The sequence below is a fragment of the Scomber scombrus genome, chromosome 24 (assembly GCF_963691925.1).
Source record: "Scomber scombrus chromosome 24, fScoSco1.1, whole genome shotgun sequence".
NCBI lineage: Eukaryota > Metazoa > Chordata > Actinopteri > Scombriformes > Scombridae > Scomber > Scomber scombrus.
The window spans coordinates 12,083,305-12,102,397 of NC_084993.1; the positions used below are offsets into that span (position 1 = coordinate 12,083,305).

Genomic DNA, 19,093 nt, shown 5'->3' on the forward strand with positions numbered 1-19,093 from the left:
CTGATATCTACAGGGCACCAGCATACCTGTGTCTTTATTTATAAGGCCTTGCTATCTCAGCCCTGATAACCATGACACTAAATCACAGAGCAGGTTGGCTTTTAAAGCTCCAAACTCTAAACTTTTTTTCTATAAACTTAATTGAATTGTTAATCAATCAGTTAATATTTATCATCCTGAGCAGTTTGGATCTGCCATCATACAGCGTTTCATGTTGCAATTCTGTGCAATATTCCAGACCAATGAGTTTATATGCAAACTTTTTGTGCCTTTTTAACCTCTTGTGCAATAATATAATTTTGTGCATCTGTATAATATCTTTCTATAGATTCATTTTTTAGTCGATTCACACATTTTTATCCAACATATCACAGATTGGTTTGGAGGATGGCTGTTGTGATTGCAACGCCCGCCGCTAAGGGGCGCTGTTCACAAACCGAACGACCGGTTTTTAAATCGGCTGCTCGTTTCGTCCTTCCGGTGCCCCCGTCGCCCCCGCTCCCCTCCCGATGCTAGCACCGTCGGGCTTGGCTGTGTGGGAGCGTAATGGCGGTGCACCGGGGACCCTCCACGAAATGGCTCTTCACCCGGGAGCAGCTGGAAAACACGCCGTCTCGACGCACCGGGATAGAGGCTGACAGGGAGCTCTCTTACCGGCAGCAGGCCGCCAACTTAATCCAAGATATCGGCCAGAGACTCAACGTGTATCCTTTCTTAAACTGCCCGGCTTAGCTGCAGTTAGCATTAGCTCGCAGAATAGCTCGCCAGAGCTCTTATTTTAACTCTTGGCACACATTTAAAACATTCTTCATTACATCAGAGTCCTTCCCGACTATATGAGCCTTTTTAATCCGCTATCACGAAGCTAAAAGCCGGCTGGAGGTGTTGCGGCCTGCATGCTAGCTTAGCTATTGTTTTGTCCCTTCTGACAGCAGATTCTATTGTTAGCTTTGCGTCTAATGATACCACTTATATATGATAACTAACGCTGCTTTCACGTGTTGTTTAAACACAATGTCGTATGTAATTATGTCTAATGTAAGTTGTTGAAGTCTAAACTAATGACTGCGTTTGCTTTTAAGTCGCAGGTGACACGTTTTGCTAGCTGCTAAGTGTCTGCTCACCTAGCTTATAAAATATGTGTATCATCCATGTTTGAAGCCTTAACTGTACACCCAGCTCCCAACTAATAATCAACACTGCTATAGTATATATGCACAGGTTTTATATGATCCACTCCTTCACCAAATTCCATAGAAATGTAAGTACAGCTGCACTGCAGTGTTGGCTTATGCCATAATTACTGGTGGCACCAGCTATGAAAACTCAAGAGGTTTTTTCTTTTTTTTTCTCTTCTCTCTTTTCTCCACAGATCATTTCCCAAACTACATTGTTCCTGGCAGCTAAAGTTGAGGAGCAGCCCAGGAAGCTGGAGCATGTCATTAAAATAGCCCATGCTTGCATTAACCCTCAAGAGACTGCCCTAGACACTAAGAGCAATGTAAGTTAAACAATGAGTAAGTTTGGTTTTCATGAAAGCGGCCAGATGTTTGTTATTATGCTGTCATGTGGTTTTTACAACGTGGCCAAAATGCATGCTGCGTGAGTTACTGGACACAGAGGTACATTTTCCATGATGCTTATCAAATCTTGACATCTCTCCAACTGTTCTGCACATTTTCTTAGGAAGATGTGTGCTCGGCTGTGTACACAGTTGTTGGTAACGTGACGCTGTGAGGCTGAGGAGAGAAAATACATCTGTACTACAGCTGCAATGTGTAGCAGAGAAATATATTTGCTGAAATGCTACTTTTGCTGCTCATCTTTGTCTTATGTGATGGCCAATTTAAAAACTAACGGTTATGAACTTGTTATCGGGCAAAATCAGCAAGTTAAAATAGTTGCCTTTGCCTATAGGTAATTGAGTTTTCATAATTATCTGACGTTTAGTAAGCCAAATCAATAAAATCAACTGTAAAAATAGTAGTTCAACAACACTGAATCTAATTACTGTAATAATTTGTTTATGAGAGTAAACGGGGTGCTTGAAAACATTAATGTTACGTGTCACAGCTGTGCAGTCACCTCATGGTTGATAGGACCGCGCCACAATTTTGTACCCCCACCGGGGCGTTGAAATGTCACGATTTGAATCTCCACAGTCAACCTATCGCAGTGTTACGACTGTGGAGTTTCATACAGCTAATAGCTTCCGCTGTCTCCTTCCCCGCTCGTGTATGAGCTGTAATGTCAATGTAAAGGCCGTTCCTTTCTCGCCAGTTTATAGACAGATCCACTCACATCTAAGCACAGAAAAATGTAGCTGTGTATGTTATTTAATGTTCTTTTATCACAGGATTTACATTGTGGGTTAATACAGATTTGAGTGATTTACAGTGATGAACATTTAATCCATACTTAAGAGAGCAACTGAGGCTGTTCACAGGTCTTTTAAAGTGGAAGGCTGCATTATGTAAATGTATAAAATGATGGCTCTCTGCTAACTGTTACAGTTTCTCTCAGTGGGCGATGCTTTTATTTAAATGCTGATGAGAGTAATCTGTTTCTACTTGATGTAAAGCACATTTTAAATAGTTTCTCTCTTTTTCAGGCATTCCAACAGCAGGCACAAGAGCTGGTAGCACTGGAAACAATAGTGCTGCAGACTCTGGGTGAGTTAAAGCTTCAGTACCGCACTCACACTTTAAGATAGATGCTGCTGTGTTTGAACTGCTCCGCTGGTTTCTACACTCAGCCGTTTTTAGCAGCACCTGCACATCACATTGATGTCGGATATGTCAAATTTGCATTTTCAGCTATTTAACAGACAACACTTGAGGTTTTCCTCCAGTTCCTTTTTTTTTTTTCTTCCCTCAAACACACGTAAACCACAATATCACCCGTGAGTTCTGCTTTTTCTGCTGTTTTGTGACATTGTGCTGGCACCAGCGGCTCATCATCCACGTTCCACATCTCGATTGCAGGTTTTGAAATAACAATTGATCATCCACACACAGATGTTGTGAGGTGTTCCCAGCTAGTGCGAGGTACTACCTTCTTTATCTGCACTTTTGGAACCAATCTATACAACTGCATGAATTGTACTCTCTAATTTAAATGTACATAAATGCTAATTGCAACACCTCTAATATCAACTTTCTTCTTCTTCTTTTACAGCAAGCAAGGATTTGGCTCAGACTTCCTATTTCATGGCTACCAACAGGTTATTATCCTGTTCCCATTATTGCACTGTAATGGCACACTATGGCTTCCTGTCCTGCAGGGTCCCCCTTCCTGTGTCCAACGCCCTACTTGCGCCTTGTCTGGGACCCCCCCCCACATAGGGGGAAGTACCTGCAAGGCTGCTGTGTGCGGTGTAATGTACAAGGGCTCTGTGTTGGCACATAGGGGTTGAATGCACAATGTGGAGTGTAGTGGTGCTGTTTACCTCTCAAGGTTGTTTGGTACAGAGTGCATATGTCTAAAAAACACTCAGATGGTAGCCTGAATATAGATTGCCACTAAAGATTCTTAAACTTTTAGATTGTTTTGGTAAGTATAGTTTACAGTTCTTTTTTAAATTTTTAATAATTTTTTCCATATTTTTCACCCCAAACGAGCTAACAATGAAAGACCAAACTATACTGCAAACTGAGTGCGTTTACTGTGGAGTAGGATTCAGTGTTTTTATGAACATCTTAGAAAGAAAACAGTTGTTTTGTCTTTTAAAGAGGAAACAAGTGCAGCAGAAATGTTTTTATTCTTTATTCTTGTTTTGATTGTGTATGTTAGGAACTGATTCTGGAGGTGTTTTTTATTTTCTACTTGTTTTACAGACACTTATAGGTTGATATGCAGTCTGTGAGATTGTTGTGCATAATGATGGAACCTACAGTTTAGATCTGTTTCCCTTTTAAAAGCACTTAATGTACTACAAGTAAGGCAAAAATCTAATATGAATTAGAAATATTTAGAAATAGTATGTATGAGTTATTTTTGATGGATTTGTCTGTATCTCTCAAGCTCCACAAAGATTTAACTGGTCTAAATTTCTCCGTGAGGAAAATTTGGAGTAAAAGCATTTTAGCAACTTTCCGAATGATTCCAACTTTACGTGATAGAGCTGGAGAAGGGTTCTGATCTGTTAGGAGTCTCCATGATCTCACACAGGCTGTGGGAAGTGAGAGGTTTTTTGATTTGAGGTTATTAAGGGTTATACTTGTGACTGACATTGTGCAGGAATCAAAAACATAGTGCATACTGTGCAAAACCAGGGAAACTAGTTTAGCAACAGTGATGTTTAAGTCATTGTAACTACAGTGCTTTTTATTACTTGTTATTGGTACAATACATGGTAATAAGTGTGTTAATTTTAGCATCATAGGTTTGAATATAACTACATTCAACCTTGATAACTGTCAGTTTTACCTGTTTATATAAAGATGTGGTACTTCTTACCACTAATGTCTGAAAATGCAACTATGCATCATCCCAATTTCTACCACATGGGTGTGATTGTTGTGAGCAGCGTGACATTCACTCATAGGTCTCATTGTCACTGAGTCGAGTATGAGAAGCTTCATATATGACTCGAGTTGTGCTCTGAGAAAGGAGTGATATCAGTCATAGGCCTACTTTCAGTTCAGTTCTTACTCAGTAATTGTAACATCTGATAATCACAGGACCTGGTTTTTTTTTTTTCTCTTCTCTACCTTTTTTTTTGTAGTGCCAGTGTGTGAGAGGTAGTTTGCAGTGTAGTTTGGGATTCAGGGTGCAGGGGATATTAACGGTAGAAGACTTTTAAAGCCTGTTTTCGTTTGTCTCGGCCTCCAGCTTCAGTGTTTCTCAGTCTTACAGAGGAGACAGCTGCTTTGTGTTGAAATGTGCTGTCACCACTAATTCTACACTAAAATAATCATTCTGGAAATCATCTAGACGTCATTTGAGAAGAAATTTGATATTGCTTACTCAGAGATTGAGAAACACTGTAAATGTTTCTTAATTTCCCCTTTTTTTAAAATATGAAATAGAAACAATAATACGGCTTAAAACTGATTAAAACATCTCTATATTTTGTTATATGTGATTTAAGCTTTAAAAAAAAAAAAGCAGCTAATTTGGTCTCACTCAGGCAGTTAGGAACATGTTTTAGATGTTCCAGCTTTGCGAGGTAAGGAAGTGTGTTTGTGACGTGTGAATAACTGAGTCGGACTGTCACTTCTGTAGAACATGTTTTACTGCCAGTATTAAAAAAGCCCTCTCAGCTGACAGGTGTATCTTTCCTCTGTGTGTTCTTGTCTTCCCCCTCCTGCAGTTTGCACCTCACCACCTTCTGCCTGCAGTACAGACCCACAGTCGTGGCGTGCGTGTGCATCCACCTGGCCTGCAAGTGGTCCAACTGGGAGATCCCCGTGTCTACAGATGGCAAGCACTGGTGGGAGTACGTGGACCGCACCGTAACGTTACAGCTGCTGGATGGTGAGAGCTTCTGTCCTCTGATTTCAGTTTGTTACACATTAAAGGACCAGCGTGTAGGATTTAGAGGCATCTAACAGTGTTGTTGCTGCTCCTTTTTTCTACCTAAAGGCGTCTCCAAAATAAATACCACAGTATATGTTCAGGTTTTGGACTGTTGGTCGGACAAATCAAGCAATTTGAGGATTTAGAGACCTTGAATAACAAACAAACAACAAATAAGTCTGAATATGCCTTACAGCCTTGTTATAACTCTTCCTCTGCCATCATACTGGAAGTAACACAAATGAATTGATTAAAATGGAGGTGATGAAAATGAATAATGGATGTGAAATGTGCTGTTATTTGGCTCTTTTTTTGTTCTTTCCTGGAAACAAATCAATTAAAAAAATATTTGTACAAAGTAAAAAATCATTATTCAACCCACTTTTCTTGTCTTGTAGCAGGTTATGTTTCGCCTTAATATTAATTCACCCCACTATTCATGCTTTTCCAAGTACCATGAAAAGGCCGTGCCTGCAAGTTGAGAGCCAAAATCTCCATTAATTAGTCAGTGGTGTGCTGTTTGATTGACATTTTGGAAGGAAGTATCAAAAATAGCTCAGTTATAAAAATAAATGGCAGTTGGCTGTGAATGATGAACACAACCCAGATTATTATCACAGTAACACTGTTTCAAATACAGTGTTAATCAAGTTGATCAAATTGACAATTTAGCACTCTATTTTTGCCATTCATATACATTTTCATCACTTCTATTTGTTCTGTTCTTTTTTGCAACTCCCACCCTTGAAGACTCTTTCTGTAAATGATAAATGGCAAATTTGTGCTGTGAATAATGAATGTAAGAAGATGAAAGATGGTGTTCGTCATATCAACTTTTTTCATCAAATTGGCTTTAAATTAATCAAATCACTTGATAATACCTCACTTTAATTTTTATCTCATTCATTTTACTCTATTTTTCAATTCATATGCATTTTTATTAATGAATTTTCGTACTTCCACCCCTCATGTTTGTGCGTATGGTAAAATCAGTGTTTCAAATACTCAACTTAAAACCGATAATTGCAGTGTTGTAAACAGATTTGAAAGGTGAGATCAGGGTCTAACATGTTTTAAATTATATCAGTGGGAAGGTTAAACAGCTGTCTGTGGTTTCCTCTATTAAACTGGCTTTAACAAATGTAGTTATCATATTATTGTCTCAGCCATGATCAATAAATATCAGCAAATAGTGTCACATGTATTAGTTTGATAGGAGTCTGATCACTGACATGTTTGTCTTCACTGTTTCAGAGCTCACACACGAGTTCCTTCAGATCCTGGAAAAGACGCCCAGCAGACTGAAGAGGATACGAAACTGGAGGGTAAGTCATAAACAGATGTTGGGGGTATGTTAGAGCAGAGGATCAATGTGAATATCTGGACTGGTTCATTTCAGCACTAATAAAGTGTCTTGTGTTTTTTTTGTTTTTTAGGCCATTCAAGCAGCAAAGAAGCCAAAGACAGACGGCTCGTCAGTGGACAGTCCCTTCCAGGGGACGTCTTTAGACAGCCTCTCTGGTGTCAACAACTCCTTCTTCCCCTCCACCTCATCGTCAGACTCCTCAGATATGCCCTCCCTGAACTCCATCGCTGCCCCTTTCTCCTCCTACCAGCCCATGAGCGACCCATCAAAGAGCTGTGACTATGATCCGTTCCCCCAGGTCGCCCACTCAGACTTCACAGTGGTCAAACACGAACAGAAATCAGCCGGCGGCTCCGGTAGTAAAAACCAGCAGCTCGCCGCGAACGCCGCCGCTTTTTCACGGCCGCAGAAAGTTTTGACTCTGGAAAAGTACAGAGAGAAACACGCGGCGGAGCTGGCTATGCAGAACGGCGGGAAGGATGAGCCGGGCACAGACATGTACGCTCCTCCTCCGGCTCTCACATCCTCTCATCACCACAAGAAACGTTCTCAGTCGCAGCAGGCCGGCCAGTCGGGAGAAGGCAGGAGAGAAAAATCCAGCTCCAAAAAGGCTCGGATGCCCCCTTCCTTCTCCGAGAACGGCTCGGCCACCAGCGAGGAGCTCAAGATGAGAATCAAAGTTTCGTCGGAGCGTCACGGAGGCTCGGAGCAGGGCGGTAGCCTACCCGTAAAAGACAAGCACAAAGAGCACAGCAGCCACCGCCACTCTAAACACGGCCACTCACACGCTTATTCCCTCAGCGGAAACAGCAGAGGGACAATAGAAAACGCCTCCTTATCTATACGAGCCCCCGGCAACGACGGGAGCTCCTCCGGCTCGTCTCGGAAGAGGCCTCACTCGGACGCCGCCAACCACAACCACCACCACCACTCGTCCAAGAGCGGAAGGAGCTCCAAAGGGGGCAACGGCTCATCCCACTACGCGACAGAGAGCAACCAGAGGATGATGGAGCACCACGGCCACGACGGCACCAACGGCATGCTGACGTCTAACGGCCAACACACTGACTACAAAGACACTTTTGACATGCTGGACTCTTTACTAAGTGCCCAAGGAATGAACTTGTAACCCTCAGAGAGTCCACAGTGTTGTCTACAATAAGGTATTACCATGTTTAATAGAATTTAAAAGAAAAAATGAATTTATTTGTCTTAAGTTATCTGAATTTCTGCATCACCCTCAGTCGTGTCTACACACTGATTCTTGATGATTCTTAAGCTGTCAACAATGTAAAATTATATGCATAGAGCTGTGTACTACTAGCTTGCAAACAAAAAGAGAAACAACACAGAATAATGAAAACTGGCTGGAAAAATGGGATTTTAAACATGTTTTAACGCGAGCTGACATTATGATTTTAAACGTGCATGTTTTCGGTCACAAAAGGGAAGACATAGCTAGTGTTCGCAGCCATCGTGACAGTTTACAGACAGTTTGACATGACATGTTTTATTTTTGTTTTTTTTTTGTTGTTCCTGTATAACATTTTGTTCCACTAAAAATCTCAGGTCTTGAACTTTTTTGATATAAGAACGACTCTTCCTCTGTTTGGGTTTGTTACCTGTATCCGTGGAGATGTATCACCTCGTCCGTTTGCTGACGAAGGCGACAAAACTTCTGTCTGAGGAGAGAAAAAAAAAACACGGTCTGCTTACTTTTTTCAAAGATCGCAATCGATAGTTTAAAAAGTTAAAAAACGACAAAAAAACAAACAATACAAATGTGAGCCCAACTCTCCATTTGCTGTCTATTTGCTGTTTATCGGGACTTCCAAGGCCGCACCTAAACTTAAATGTCGCAGACTCATTATAGAGCTACAAATGAAGTTTACGTTTCATCTTCTGTGAAAAGTGCATTTAAAGATATATCGACTAAAATCGCAAAAAAAGGCCTTGTGATTGTACCTCGTCAATCGCTACTCAGTATGATAATGTAATTAACTATCAGAAAATACAGATCTCTAAAAACAAGATTGTGTATATAGGACTGTAGTTCAGAATTAAAACTGTTGGTTTGATCACATCAGTCCAGACTTTTCCTCCATTCAGTGTATCATGAGATCTTAAAGCAGACTCTGTATTGATGAACATATCCTCGATTTGTGTATTGGGAGCCCAAATAAAGGTGTAAAAGTGATTTTTACACGTCAAAGCTATTATGTTGTTCGGTGTCTGATGTGTAACATGTTTTTACCCCTTTTTATATCTTCTTAGATTTGGATATCATTATAAATGTTGTCTTTTTAAGGTTTTAAAAGCTGAATAAGTAAAGTGATGTCATTTTCTCAATTTAGACTGTTGTAGCTTAGTCATTATATCCACATTACTGATGGTTATTCTTTAAAAAATCCCATTGTGTAAATATTTCATCCCTACGATATTATCGCAATATCAATATCGAAGTATTGGGTCAAAAATATTGTGATCTTTGATTTTGCCCGTATTGCCCAGCCTTAGTTATGTTCTGTTTTCTTCTAGTTTTTAAAAGCTACGTTGACTTCTTAATTGATTTGTTTTCTGGATTATTACAGTCATTGTGTTATCTATAAAATGTAGCATATAATGAAAAATGCCCTTTTCAAGTTCTCAGAGCCCAAAGCGATGTCCTCAGATGACTCGTTTAATCTGATGAACAGTCCAAAACCAAAGAGATTCAATCTATCATAACAGACTTAAGGTAACCACTGCTGCTTTTATTTATTTTTTCTTAAAAATGCATTAAAAGCTATTTATTGCCAATTAAACTAATTAAGCTCTAAGAAGTTAATTCTTCACCATGGAGAATGGTACTTTGACCAAAAGTAACAACTCAAAGTCCACTTATTAGCATTTTCTAGTGCTTTAAGCTGCAACCCACTGTCTACCTCGGCATAGAGAGTTTGTAATTAGTAATTATTCTTTATTAGTAAGTCAAGGAAGAAGACCATGACATGTGATTAAAAGCTCTGGAAAAACCATGTGGACCTTGAGTTTTGAGATTCTTGATAAACTTTGTAGGTTCCGACTCATTTTTCAGTTTAACACATACATTAATCAACTCTACACTCATACCATTAACCATTAGAAAACACAGTGAAACAGAACACGTGGATAGTGGAATGAAATATTGTGTTAAATAGCAATCAATAGATGGAGCAGTCCCTCCAAGGCATTTTTACTTTTTATTGATCGAGTTGCCTTTTAAAAATATTGATTATCTGTGCAGCCTGACGTTGACAAAAGGTAAACCTGTGCAGCTTTAAAACCTCGCTCGACTGGATGAAATCGAGATGGAGCACTTCACTCAAGTTTCACTTTACACACTACTCAAAAAACCAAAGAAAATAAAAATTAAGCCCCTAATTTTGGCCTTCAAAGCAAATATAGCACGCATAATAAACAAAAAAGAAAGAAGCAAAGAACTGCCAAATCATGCAGATGGTTTAATCCCAGCCTCATAACATTGGATTTATTCCCCATTGAATTTAAGCCCTTGCTGCATTCGAAGATAAAACAGTCATTTGTCAAACGCCGCCAAAAGAATTTCCATCAAAACGGGAGCACATAACGGTCATTTCCTGCCGCCTGCTTACATGTAGCCTCATTGATTCATCGATTTTTTTTTTGTACAGGCGAGAAACCAACAAAACCCACTGTTGGATATAATGATGCATTAACTGACTGCAGCATCAGGTTTCAGTGTGAGCTGGGTGTAAAAACAGCAACAGTGGAGCTGTAATAGAGACCTGCAGTGATTAGTAGTTGGGTTGCAGTGCTATTAAATTACTAATGTTAATGGGAGGACTCATCATGATATTTGCATTTTGCATCTAAGCAGGATTTTGTCTTTAAATTGCATTTTGGGAGAAACATACTCATCTTTTAGTTGCTAAATTACCTTTTTTTCCCCCTTCAGTTCTTACACAAGAGATGAAACCTGCCATTTAGCTCCTTCAACAAACTTGGAAGAGCTTTGGACATTTCCACCCTTGCACAACACAGCATCCAGGGTTCATTTGTGGGTGGAACATAAATCCAGCTCCTGATAATTAACTAGCACCCTCTGAGCAGACGCAGCGTTTTCACCCAGTATTACCTTCTAATTTTAGTGTGGAAGACAATGGGGAAATTCATCGGGAGGACGTCAGTGAAAATTCAACCATCTGGACTTTCTCACATAGGCTACTGGTGGGAGGGTGATGATTTATTTTCAGCAGCCTCCGAACGCCTACTGCTCAGGAAAAAAAATCCGCAGAGAGGAAGAGATATGCGAGGGGCTTTTGTGTGCAACAAATCCCAGAATTAAGAGCCATCTGAAAAGGAAAACACAAGCTCTAATTACAACTCAAAAGAACAGGAACATATATATAGCCCTGCACAGGCAAAAGGTGCCAGACACAAATACCATTATTTCCATTATCATTGTTCCAGCAGAGAGATTGAGACTGCTGGAACAATTTGAAAAGTTAGGATTAAGTTAGACATAAGGAAAGGGAAGTTTCTTTACTAATACGCTTCCTTAAGCTCTTTTTAATGCTATCCAGCTGCCAGATGGGTGCAAAAAAAGATGATTTAGACTAATATCAGTCATGGCAGCCTTTTTTTTTTTTTTTTTTTACACAGAATTGCAGGTTTTGGTGTAGCTTACAGCAAAAATCACTCAATATGTCTCTGATCTAAAGCTGTTGTTGTACTCCTTCATGTCCACTAGATGGCAGTGTTGTCTTTGGCCTTTCATTCCAGCAGGACAGACATCCAGCATCATTTTCTCTGTTTTGAGATGATTTTTTTTCTTCTTGTGTGTGTGTGTGTGTGTGTGTGTGTGTGTGTGTGTGTGTGTGTGTGTGTGTGTGTGTGTGTGTGTGTGTGTGTGTGTGTGTGTGTGTGTGTGTGTGTGAAAAAAAAAAGCAAACAAGACGCAGTGTTGTGTAACCTTGAAAAGGACGCCGGCTTCCGTGCCATAAATCCAAGGTGGCCATGGGCACACCTCGCGATCCTCAGTCACAACAACCACACACACACACACACACAGCCACAAACTTTGGACTGGATCCATCTCATTAACAGATTCTGATAACTGTCGGACTGCGGTGGGCTCAGACACATTCCAGGAAATGTCAGCGCACTTGGTAATTTTCAGCCGTGGAGTTGATCAAAAGGCCTTTGTAGAGCAGCATGTGGTGCACTTATACACATATGAGTCTTAATGCAAATGATGCCCAGGAAATTGTGCAGGAAAGTGGCATAATTATGAGCCATTGAAAGTCCATTGTCATTTCTGTCTGAGAGGTCTCTCTTGAAAAATCAGGAGCTGATGCAAACCCCTCTAAGTACCTGAGATAGAGCCGGAGGGGGGGAAATGACTGGGCCTGAGCTTCCATTATGGCATGGTAGCGCAATTATATTCAATGATTGGCAGGAGCATAAATTAGCCTGTGTCTTCATGGTGTGGTTTACTTTTTGTTTCTAACCTAAGGTATCCCTTTTTTCACATGGCAGAAAAAAGCAGCGGCGCTCTCTTAAGCCAGCTGTTTTCACTGAAAAACAAGACATTATTTCACTGTTTTCCTCTGTAATTATTCCCTTTACTACCCCAGTTTATTTCTCCGCCAGATGCAAATGCATCCTCTCGTGGCCAGAACACCAGAGATTCATGTTTGTGGTGGGAACCGCAGAGCACCAGCTGTCCTTTAAAAAGAGACAGCTAAAAAAAAAGGAAGCCAAGCAGTTGATGTGAAATGTCTTCCTCCATACTCGTCCCCAATCATCAATAATTCACCGCCTTCGACATTTGAACTAATTATGGTGCACCAATGGCCTATTTGAGCAGGGTCCTGTCAGATGAAAGCTGCTAGGTCCTTCCTGTCAGCGGTGGAGGCAGCAGAATGAACCGACAGCAGTTGGAGGCTGAAGCCATTAAAATGAATGGAAAGCACCTCTAACAATCATACACCTCTGACACTCACACACAAACAGAAACTGCTGCCTCAAATAAACACAAAGCAGCACACACACATTCAACATCACCCCTTGCTGCCTCTCACACACTCGTAGATGTTCCGAACTGACACTGACACACACAAATGAAGAAGAAAAAAAGCATGAATTGCTGCTTCACACACACCCACACTCATACAGACACATAGAGACATGCATAAACATGATGTGCTACAGTATCTCTCTCTCTCTCTCACACTAACACACACACACACACACACACACACACACACACACACACACACACACACATGAATACACACTCGGTGACGTGCTCGCCACCTGTGTGGGTTGTTAGGCCTTCTCATCCAGACCTCTCTGGTTTTAATTAGCCTGCTGCTGAAGTGTTTTCCTTTTTATATCCTCTGAAGGGCGATGATAACGGCTACAGCTGAGATGGAGGCTCTCTGCTGGTTTGTTTCATTAGGGAAAGCATAATGACCCTGCAATCACAACACCAAGAAAATACCTACCCTAATAATTATTCCCCCCCTAATGGTTCAGTTTATACTCCGCTACGGCTTTTGTCATCAGTGCTTAAACAACTCAAGGGATTAATATCAAGATGGAGAGTCTTGTTTTTGTTTTTGAATTTTTTATTAAATATGATCCAGATGATAGAAAATGATACACAGATGAAAACTCAACTGAAACACGTTCAAAAGAGTGAAATATAACATCACAGTGAGTTCTTTGGGTGGTTCTTAAAGGACCAGTGTGTAGGATTTAGTGACATCTAGTGGTGTCTGAATACCCTTCACCTCCCACACCCCTTCCAAGTGTGTAGGAGAATCTACAGTGGCCACGAAACTCATGAAAAACAGGACAGGCCTTCTCGAGAAGCAGTAGTTTGGTTTGTCCGTTATGGGCTACTGTAGAAATTTGGTGGTGCAATGTAGATATGTAGATATAAAGGGTACATTCTAGAATAAGGAGACAGTGAAGTTATTGACCTGGCCATGACATTCTTTAGACATAGAGAGTTTAATGTAATGTTTCTGTTTTCACCTTTTTACATAGCCAAAAACTATATATTGTTCTTCCACTTTGATATTTGTATGGATTCAATAAAAAATATGTAGGCTAATGTGTTAATCAGTCAGCTTTAAAATGACCTGGAAGTCAGAGCACAGCTAGCTTGGTGTTTCATCCTGTTTCTAGTCTTTATGCTAAGCTAAGCTAATCATCTAACTCTAAATATCTGGACAAATAATGGTCTACACACCAAAGAATTTAAGATTTGTAACTGGTCTAAGTCAGCTTTATTTGTATGGTAGTGTAGTGTAGATGACTGTGTGTAACATGAAAGCAGAGTCTTCGCAGCAGTGGTGTCTTCAGGGCTGATATTTTTAGTGTTGCCTCGCATATTATTGATCCTCAAAATCTGTTATTTATTGTTAGAGTGGAACGTTGAGCAGTGGGAGAGATATTGTGCTGTGCATAAGAGCAGCCAGTACTTTGCTGCTTCCAGTGTTAAGCCACTTCTCCACATTATAACACTGAGTTTGGTCAATCGTAAAAGTCCAAATCAACTTTCATGTATGTTGAGTTTAACCCTATTTTACCTCTTTAGTATTTTGAATCTTAAGTATATTAAAGGACGGGTTCACAATTGTTCAAGTCTGTCTTAAAACAAGTCAGATGTCCAAATGACTATTAAAATGAGTTATTCGTGCCAAAATCATTCCTCCTGTTCTTACTGACAATTAGAAGATCCCTTAATAATGGACTTGCAATGTTTAAGTGAAGGAGGCCAAAATCCACAGTCCTCCTTCTGTGCAAAAATGTATTTAAAAGTTTAATATTGAGCTTTTCAGAGACCCGAATGAGTCAAATCAAGTAGACATCTTTCAACGTTACAGTCTTTTTAGTGCCAAAGTCCCTCTTTTTTATTACTATAGCCTACTTCCACCACAGCTCAACAGGGACACACAATTTGATTAGAATTTGATGCTAAAAGACTGTAAATGTGGCAGATATCCATTTGATATGACTATCTCAAACTGCTGAAGCCTCAACTTTTAAATGACTGTGTGGACACACTGTGGATTTTGGCCTCCATCACTTCCATTGAAAGCACATTTGAAGGAGATCTTTTAATAGTCAGTATGAACAGGAGGAAAACTCGTTAACCCAACATGCCCGTCAGAAGGCAAATAGACTATTAATGTGACAAGTCTGTGAGATGTTAGATTAATGTGTCAGTATTATCATGATTGTGGGTCACGTGTCACGGAATGTAATCCGGGATTTTGCGTGAACATCCGTGATTTTCTGTTTGTTTCACGTACAGCAGCTGAAACAATAGACGCGTCTCCTAATTAAGAGCAGTTGTGCGCATTTACGCACATGTCACAGCAGCACTAACTTAATTAATGACTCAAATCTCCAGACACGCAAACAGGATCAGTCAAGATCTGACGGTAATTAATGTTATCTGTTGTTTTTTTTTTCACACACCCGACATGGACAGGTCAGCTCTGACACAAATGATGTTTATATGATTGTTTGTGATATAGCAGCTCTTCCAAAAATGAACCCCTGAGCTCTATCACAGCTGTCGGGACAGTTTAATTTCAACCTCATTCAAAGATAACTCGGTTTCAGCTCAGTTTTTGCTGTTTAAATGCAGTATCTCTCAGTATCTGCTGCAATGGCATTACTGTGTGCAGTGAAGCAGTTCCATATGCTGAACACTGCTCCTTTAATCCTTAGTAAATCATTAAAAAAAAAAATTTTTTTATTGTACCATAAGTTTTTATTTTATTTTTAGCAAGAAAAAAAACAGCAGAGTAATGGAGAAAATGACCAGCTGTGACTCAGTTTAGAAAGTGTTTTCCACAAAGTTTCCTGCTGTCCCACAATGAGGACAAAAGCAGTAAAATATAAAACAATGCAGGCAGATAATAAAAGTTAACAAGTTAAACAAACAATAATCTGCATATATTTGGACTGAAACATCATTATTTTTAAGAGTGGATTGTCGATAATACAGTAAAAAATAACAAGTGTACACATTTAAGATGTTTACAGATGTGTTACAGTGGAATTCAAAGGGAATAATGAGGTTAATTATTGAGACATTAGTGGGTAAATATCCTATGTAAATTTCCAAGTTCCTATGTGATGTGTGATTTTGTTCCAAACTTAAGTGCATGTACAGTAAAATGATCTTAAACCATAGTTGTGATTTAAAGCAGGTATTGGGTTCAGTTCATTTGTAATAGGTCTGATTATTCTTCCCAGTCTCATGTTGTTGTTGCCTGATTGGACAGAGAGACTTCAGTTTTTCTCTCTTACCTCCAGTCAGATATTACTGTCTTACTTACTGTGATTGATTTCTCTCTCAGTGCCGCGGCTCCTTAACAGACTTTAGTTTATTAGTTACGTTGATTTGCTTCCCAAAGTACTACAAATAACCTGTTGACATAATGTAACTGTTGACATAGACAATATATGTTAATCTACACAAAGTATTGACATGAGCTAATTATCCAGTTAAAAACCCATTCTATAAGCAGTGAGTGGTGCACTAATACAATACAAACAACTTTATTTGTTTGGAGCAATTTGTTGTACATGCAACACAAATAATTAACAAAACAACATCAGGCAGCTGTATGAGGAATATAAAAAAATCTATTAACATAAATAAGAATGAATTATTATTAAGATAAATAAGCTTGATAGGTACAATAAAACAATCTACCAACCATGCTTAACCCTACAGAGCATTTTACTAATTGAATTACAGTGTGTATAAATGTATATGTTTATCATTGTTATCATTGTTTTGGGAGTTTTTTAGTGTTTAGTGTCTGCCTCATTTCTAGCAGCAGGCAGCAAGTTAGTGGCTGGCTGTTAAACACAATACAACAAGGGGCAGCTACAGAGCTTCAGGAGGTGATGGAGAAAAAATCTGACCTATTTGTGTTTACTTGTCTGCTATTAGTGTAGAAGGAGTTTCTTGACCTTTTTGGCCTGAATTTAACCCAATTTAAAGTTGGGTATAATGATGCTTTAGTGGAAAGATGGCCGGTTACAATCCTCTTAGGCTACCAGTCGTGGTACCTGGTGGTATTATGAGCTTGATGTAGTATGTAGTATTACAGTAAAAGTAATGCAGTGTTATGAGCGATGTAGTATGCAGTATTACAGTAAAAGTACTGCAGTGTTATGAGTGATGTAGTATGCAGTATTACAGTAAAAGTACTGCAGTGTTATGAGTGATGTAGTATGCAGTATTACGGTAAAAGTACTGCAGTATTATGAGTGATGTAGTATGCAGTATTACAGTAAAAATACTGCAGTATTATGAGTGATGTAGTATGCAGTATTACAGTAAAAGTACTGCAGTATTATGAGTGATGTAGTATGCAGTATTACAGTAAAAGTACTGCAGTATTATGAGTGATGTAGTATGCAGTATTACAGTAAAAGTAGTGGTTTGGTCCTCTGACTGATATATTATTATATATGACATCATTAGATTATTAATAGTGAAGCATCAGTGTTAGAGCAGCATGTTACTGTTGGAGCTGCTGGAGGTGGAGCTAGTTTACACTACTTTATATACAGTTAGTTTAGTCCAGTGGTTCCCAACCTAGGGGTGGAGGCCCTCCAAAGGGTCAGCAGTCACCACCCCTCACGTTTAAAAAAATGTAGTGGAGTAGAAAGTACAATATTTCCCTCTGAAGTGTAGTGGAGTGGAAGTATAAAGTCCTTCATCACTCATTCCAGCACATATGGTGCTGTACATCTCACACTATGAATAGCATATGAAGGGTATTTGCCTGTCTGGGTATATTTATGCACATCCTCATGCAGCACACTCATACTGTACCATGCTACTTTAAACAAAGATGTATCTTTATTTGCTGTATTTCACTGAATATGTTAGATTATTGTATTTACTGGTTGGAACATCTTCATTAGTCTCTATCTGCCTTTTTTCTCTGTAGAGCAAGCAACGCTCCCCACAGGCATTATTAAAATTTCATCCGTACTAACTGTTATGGAGCCACAACCATGATGCTGCATGAATGTAGAGAAATGTACTGCAGTCAAAGGAGAAGGGATACATGGATCAATTAATAGACAGTGCTATTATTCTAGTGTTGTCAGAGAACAATGAGCAGTGCTTGTGAGAGGGAACACAGTCAATTAAACAGGAAAATGACAAATTCATTTCTATTTCACAATCAAAGATAATCTGTATTTGATACGTGCTTTCATATATTTTTGTCATCATTTTGAGAGTGGGTGAAGGACACAAATGTCAAAAATAAACGGCCAACTGTAATGTCAAGATCACTCAGTAAAGTATTTTTGGGAGGTGCAAAAGTCAAAAGACTCTTAAGGCATCATGTAAAGTGCTGGTGTTATCCCACAAGTATCCAACTTTGGAATTTGGGTGGGTGGGATAGTAATATACATACACATTTAAAACATATAATACATGGTAAGATAGATCTAGTGTTGACCATAACCATCTTTATTGTGATATGATTGGAGTCATGGGAGACCACACAGTTTTAGTGTTTTCATATATGTCAGAAATGGCTGTAATGCCTTTTATAACATTGATCTACAGAGCCACTCATCTTATATCTTATTTCCTCCAGGTGTGTAAACATCATGAGTTCACCGATGGATGCGTGTGTGTGTGTGAGGCCTCCTGTTTCCACTTCATGAGTCTGAGGCGTCTCGCGATCAAGGAAGCAAAAGCAACTACGGTACGGTTAATGGTAAGGATGGATCACAGTTATGACATTTGTAAGGTGATGTAAGGTGAGCTTTAGAGGTACTCGTATGTGGATTTAGTTGCCTTGGGACAGAGCTAGGCTAGCTGTCCCCCCGTGTTTCATGGTTACAGTTAATTAAAAGATAAATGTTAAATGGAGGCCTGTGATTGGACACAAACTCTGGTCTCAAGCTTTAAAGTTTAACTTGCTTCACACCCTCCCTCCACCTCCTTCACTTTCCTCCATGCATCACATAAGACCGGCCCACCACTTCCTGCACCGGCACTAAACACAGGCCCCTTGATGTAATAGGTGAAGTCCAGAATCATCCAGTACAGGACATAATTCATGGAGGATACTGGGCTGCTATGACGGCAGGCTTTTCATCCCACTTTGGAGTCTGTCCGGAACAGTTATATAACAAGTT

At 39.6% G+C, this 19,093-nt stretch overlaps 1 protein-coding gene across 1 annotated transcript; it reads left to right on the forward strand.

The window, feature by feature from the left end:
- The first annotated feature begins 502 nt into the window (after positions 1 to 502).
- Positions 503 to 9,102, forward strand: LOC133976439 (cyclin-T2-like). The gene is made up of 9 exons (XM_062414651.1): positions 503 to 704; positions 1,180 to 1,261; positions 1,373 to 1,501; positions 2,612 to 2,672; positions 2,985 to 3,047; positions 3,178 to 3,223; positions 5,315 to 5,478; positions 6,775 to 6,845; positions 6,957 to 9,102. The coding sequence occupies exons 1-9, from the start codon at positions 547 to 549 to the stop codon at positions 8,013 to 8,015; spliced, it is 1,833 nt and encodes a 610-aa protein (XP_062270635.1). The 5' UTR covers positions 503 to 546; the 3' UTR covers positions 8,016 to 9,102.
- The last annotated feature ends 9,991 nt before the right edge of the window (positions 9,103 to 19,093 follow it).

Excerpts from the sequence above, each read along its gene's own strand:
- LOC133976439 (XM_062414651.1), top strand. The coding sequence starts at position 547 with ATGGCGGTGCACCGGGGACCCTCCACGAAATGGCTCTTCACCCGGGAG. Across the intron at positions 1,262-1,372 it reads TCACCAAATTCCATAGAAAT|ATCATTTCCCAAACTACATT; the intron begins GTAAGTACAGCT and ends TTTTCTCCACAG. Across the intron at positions 3,224-5,314 it reads TATTTCATGGCTACCAACAG|TTTGCACCTCACCACCTTCT; the intron begins GTTATTATCCTG and ends CCCCTCCTGCAG.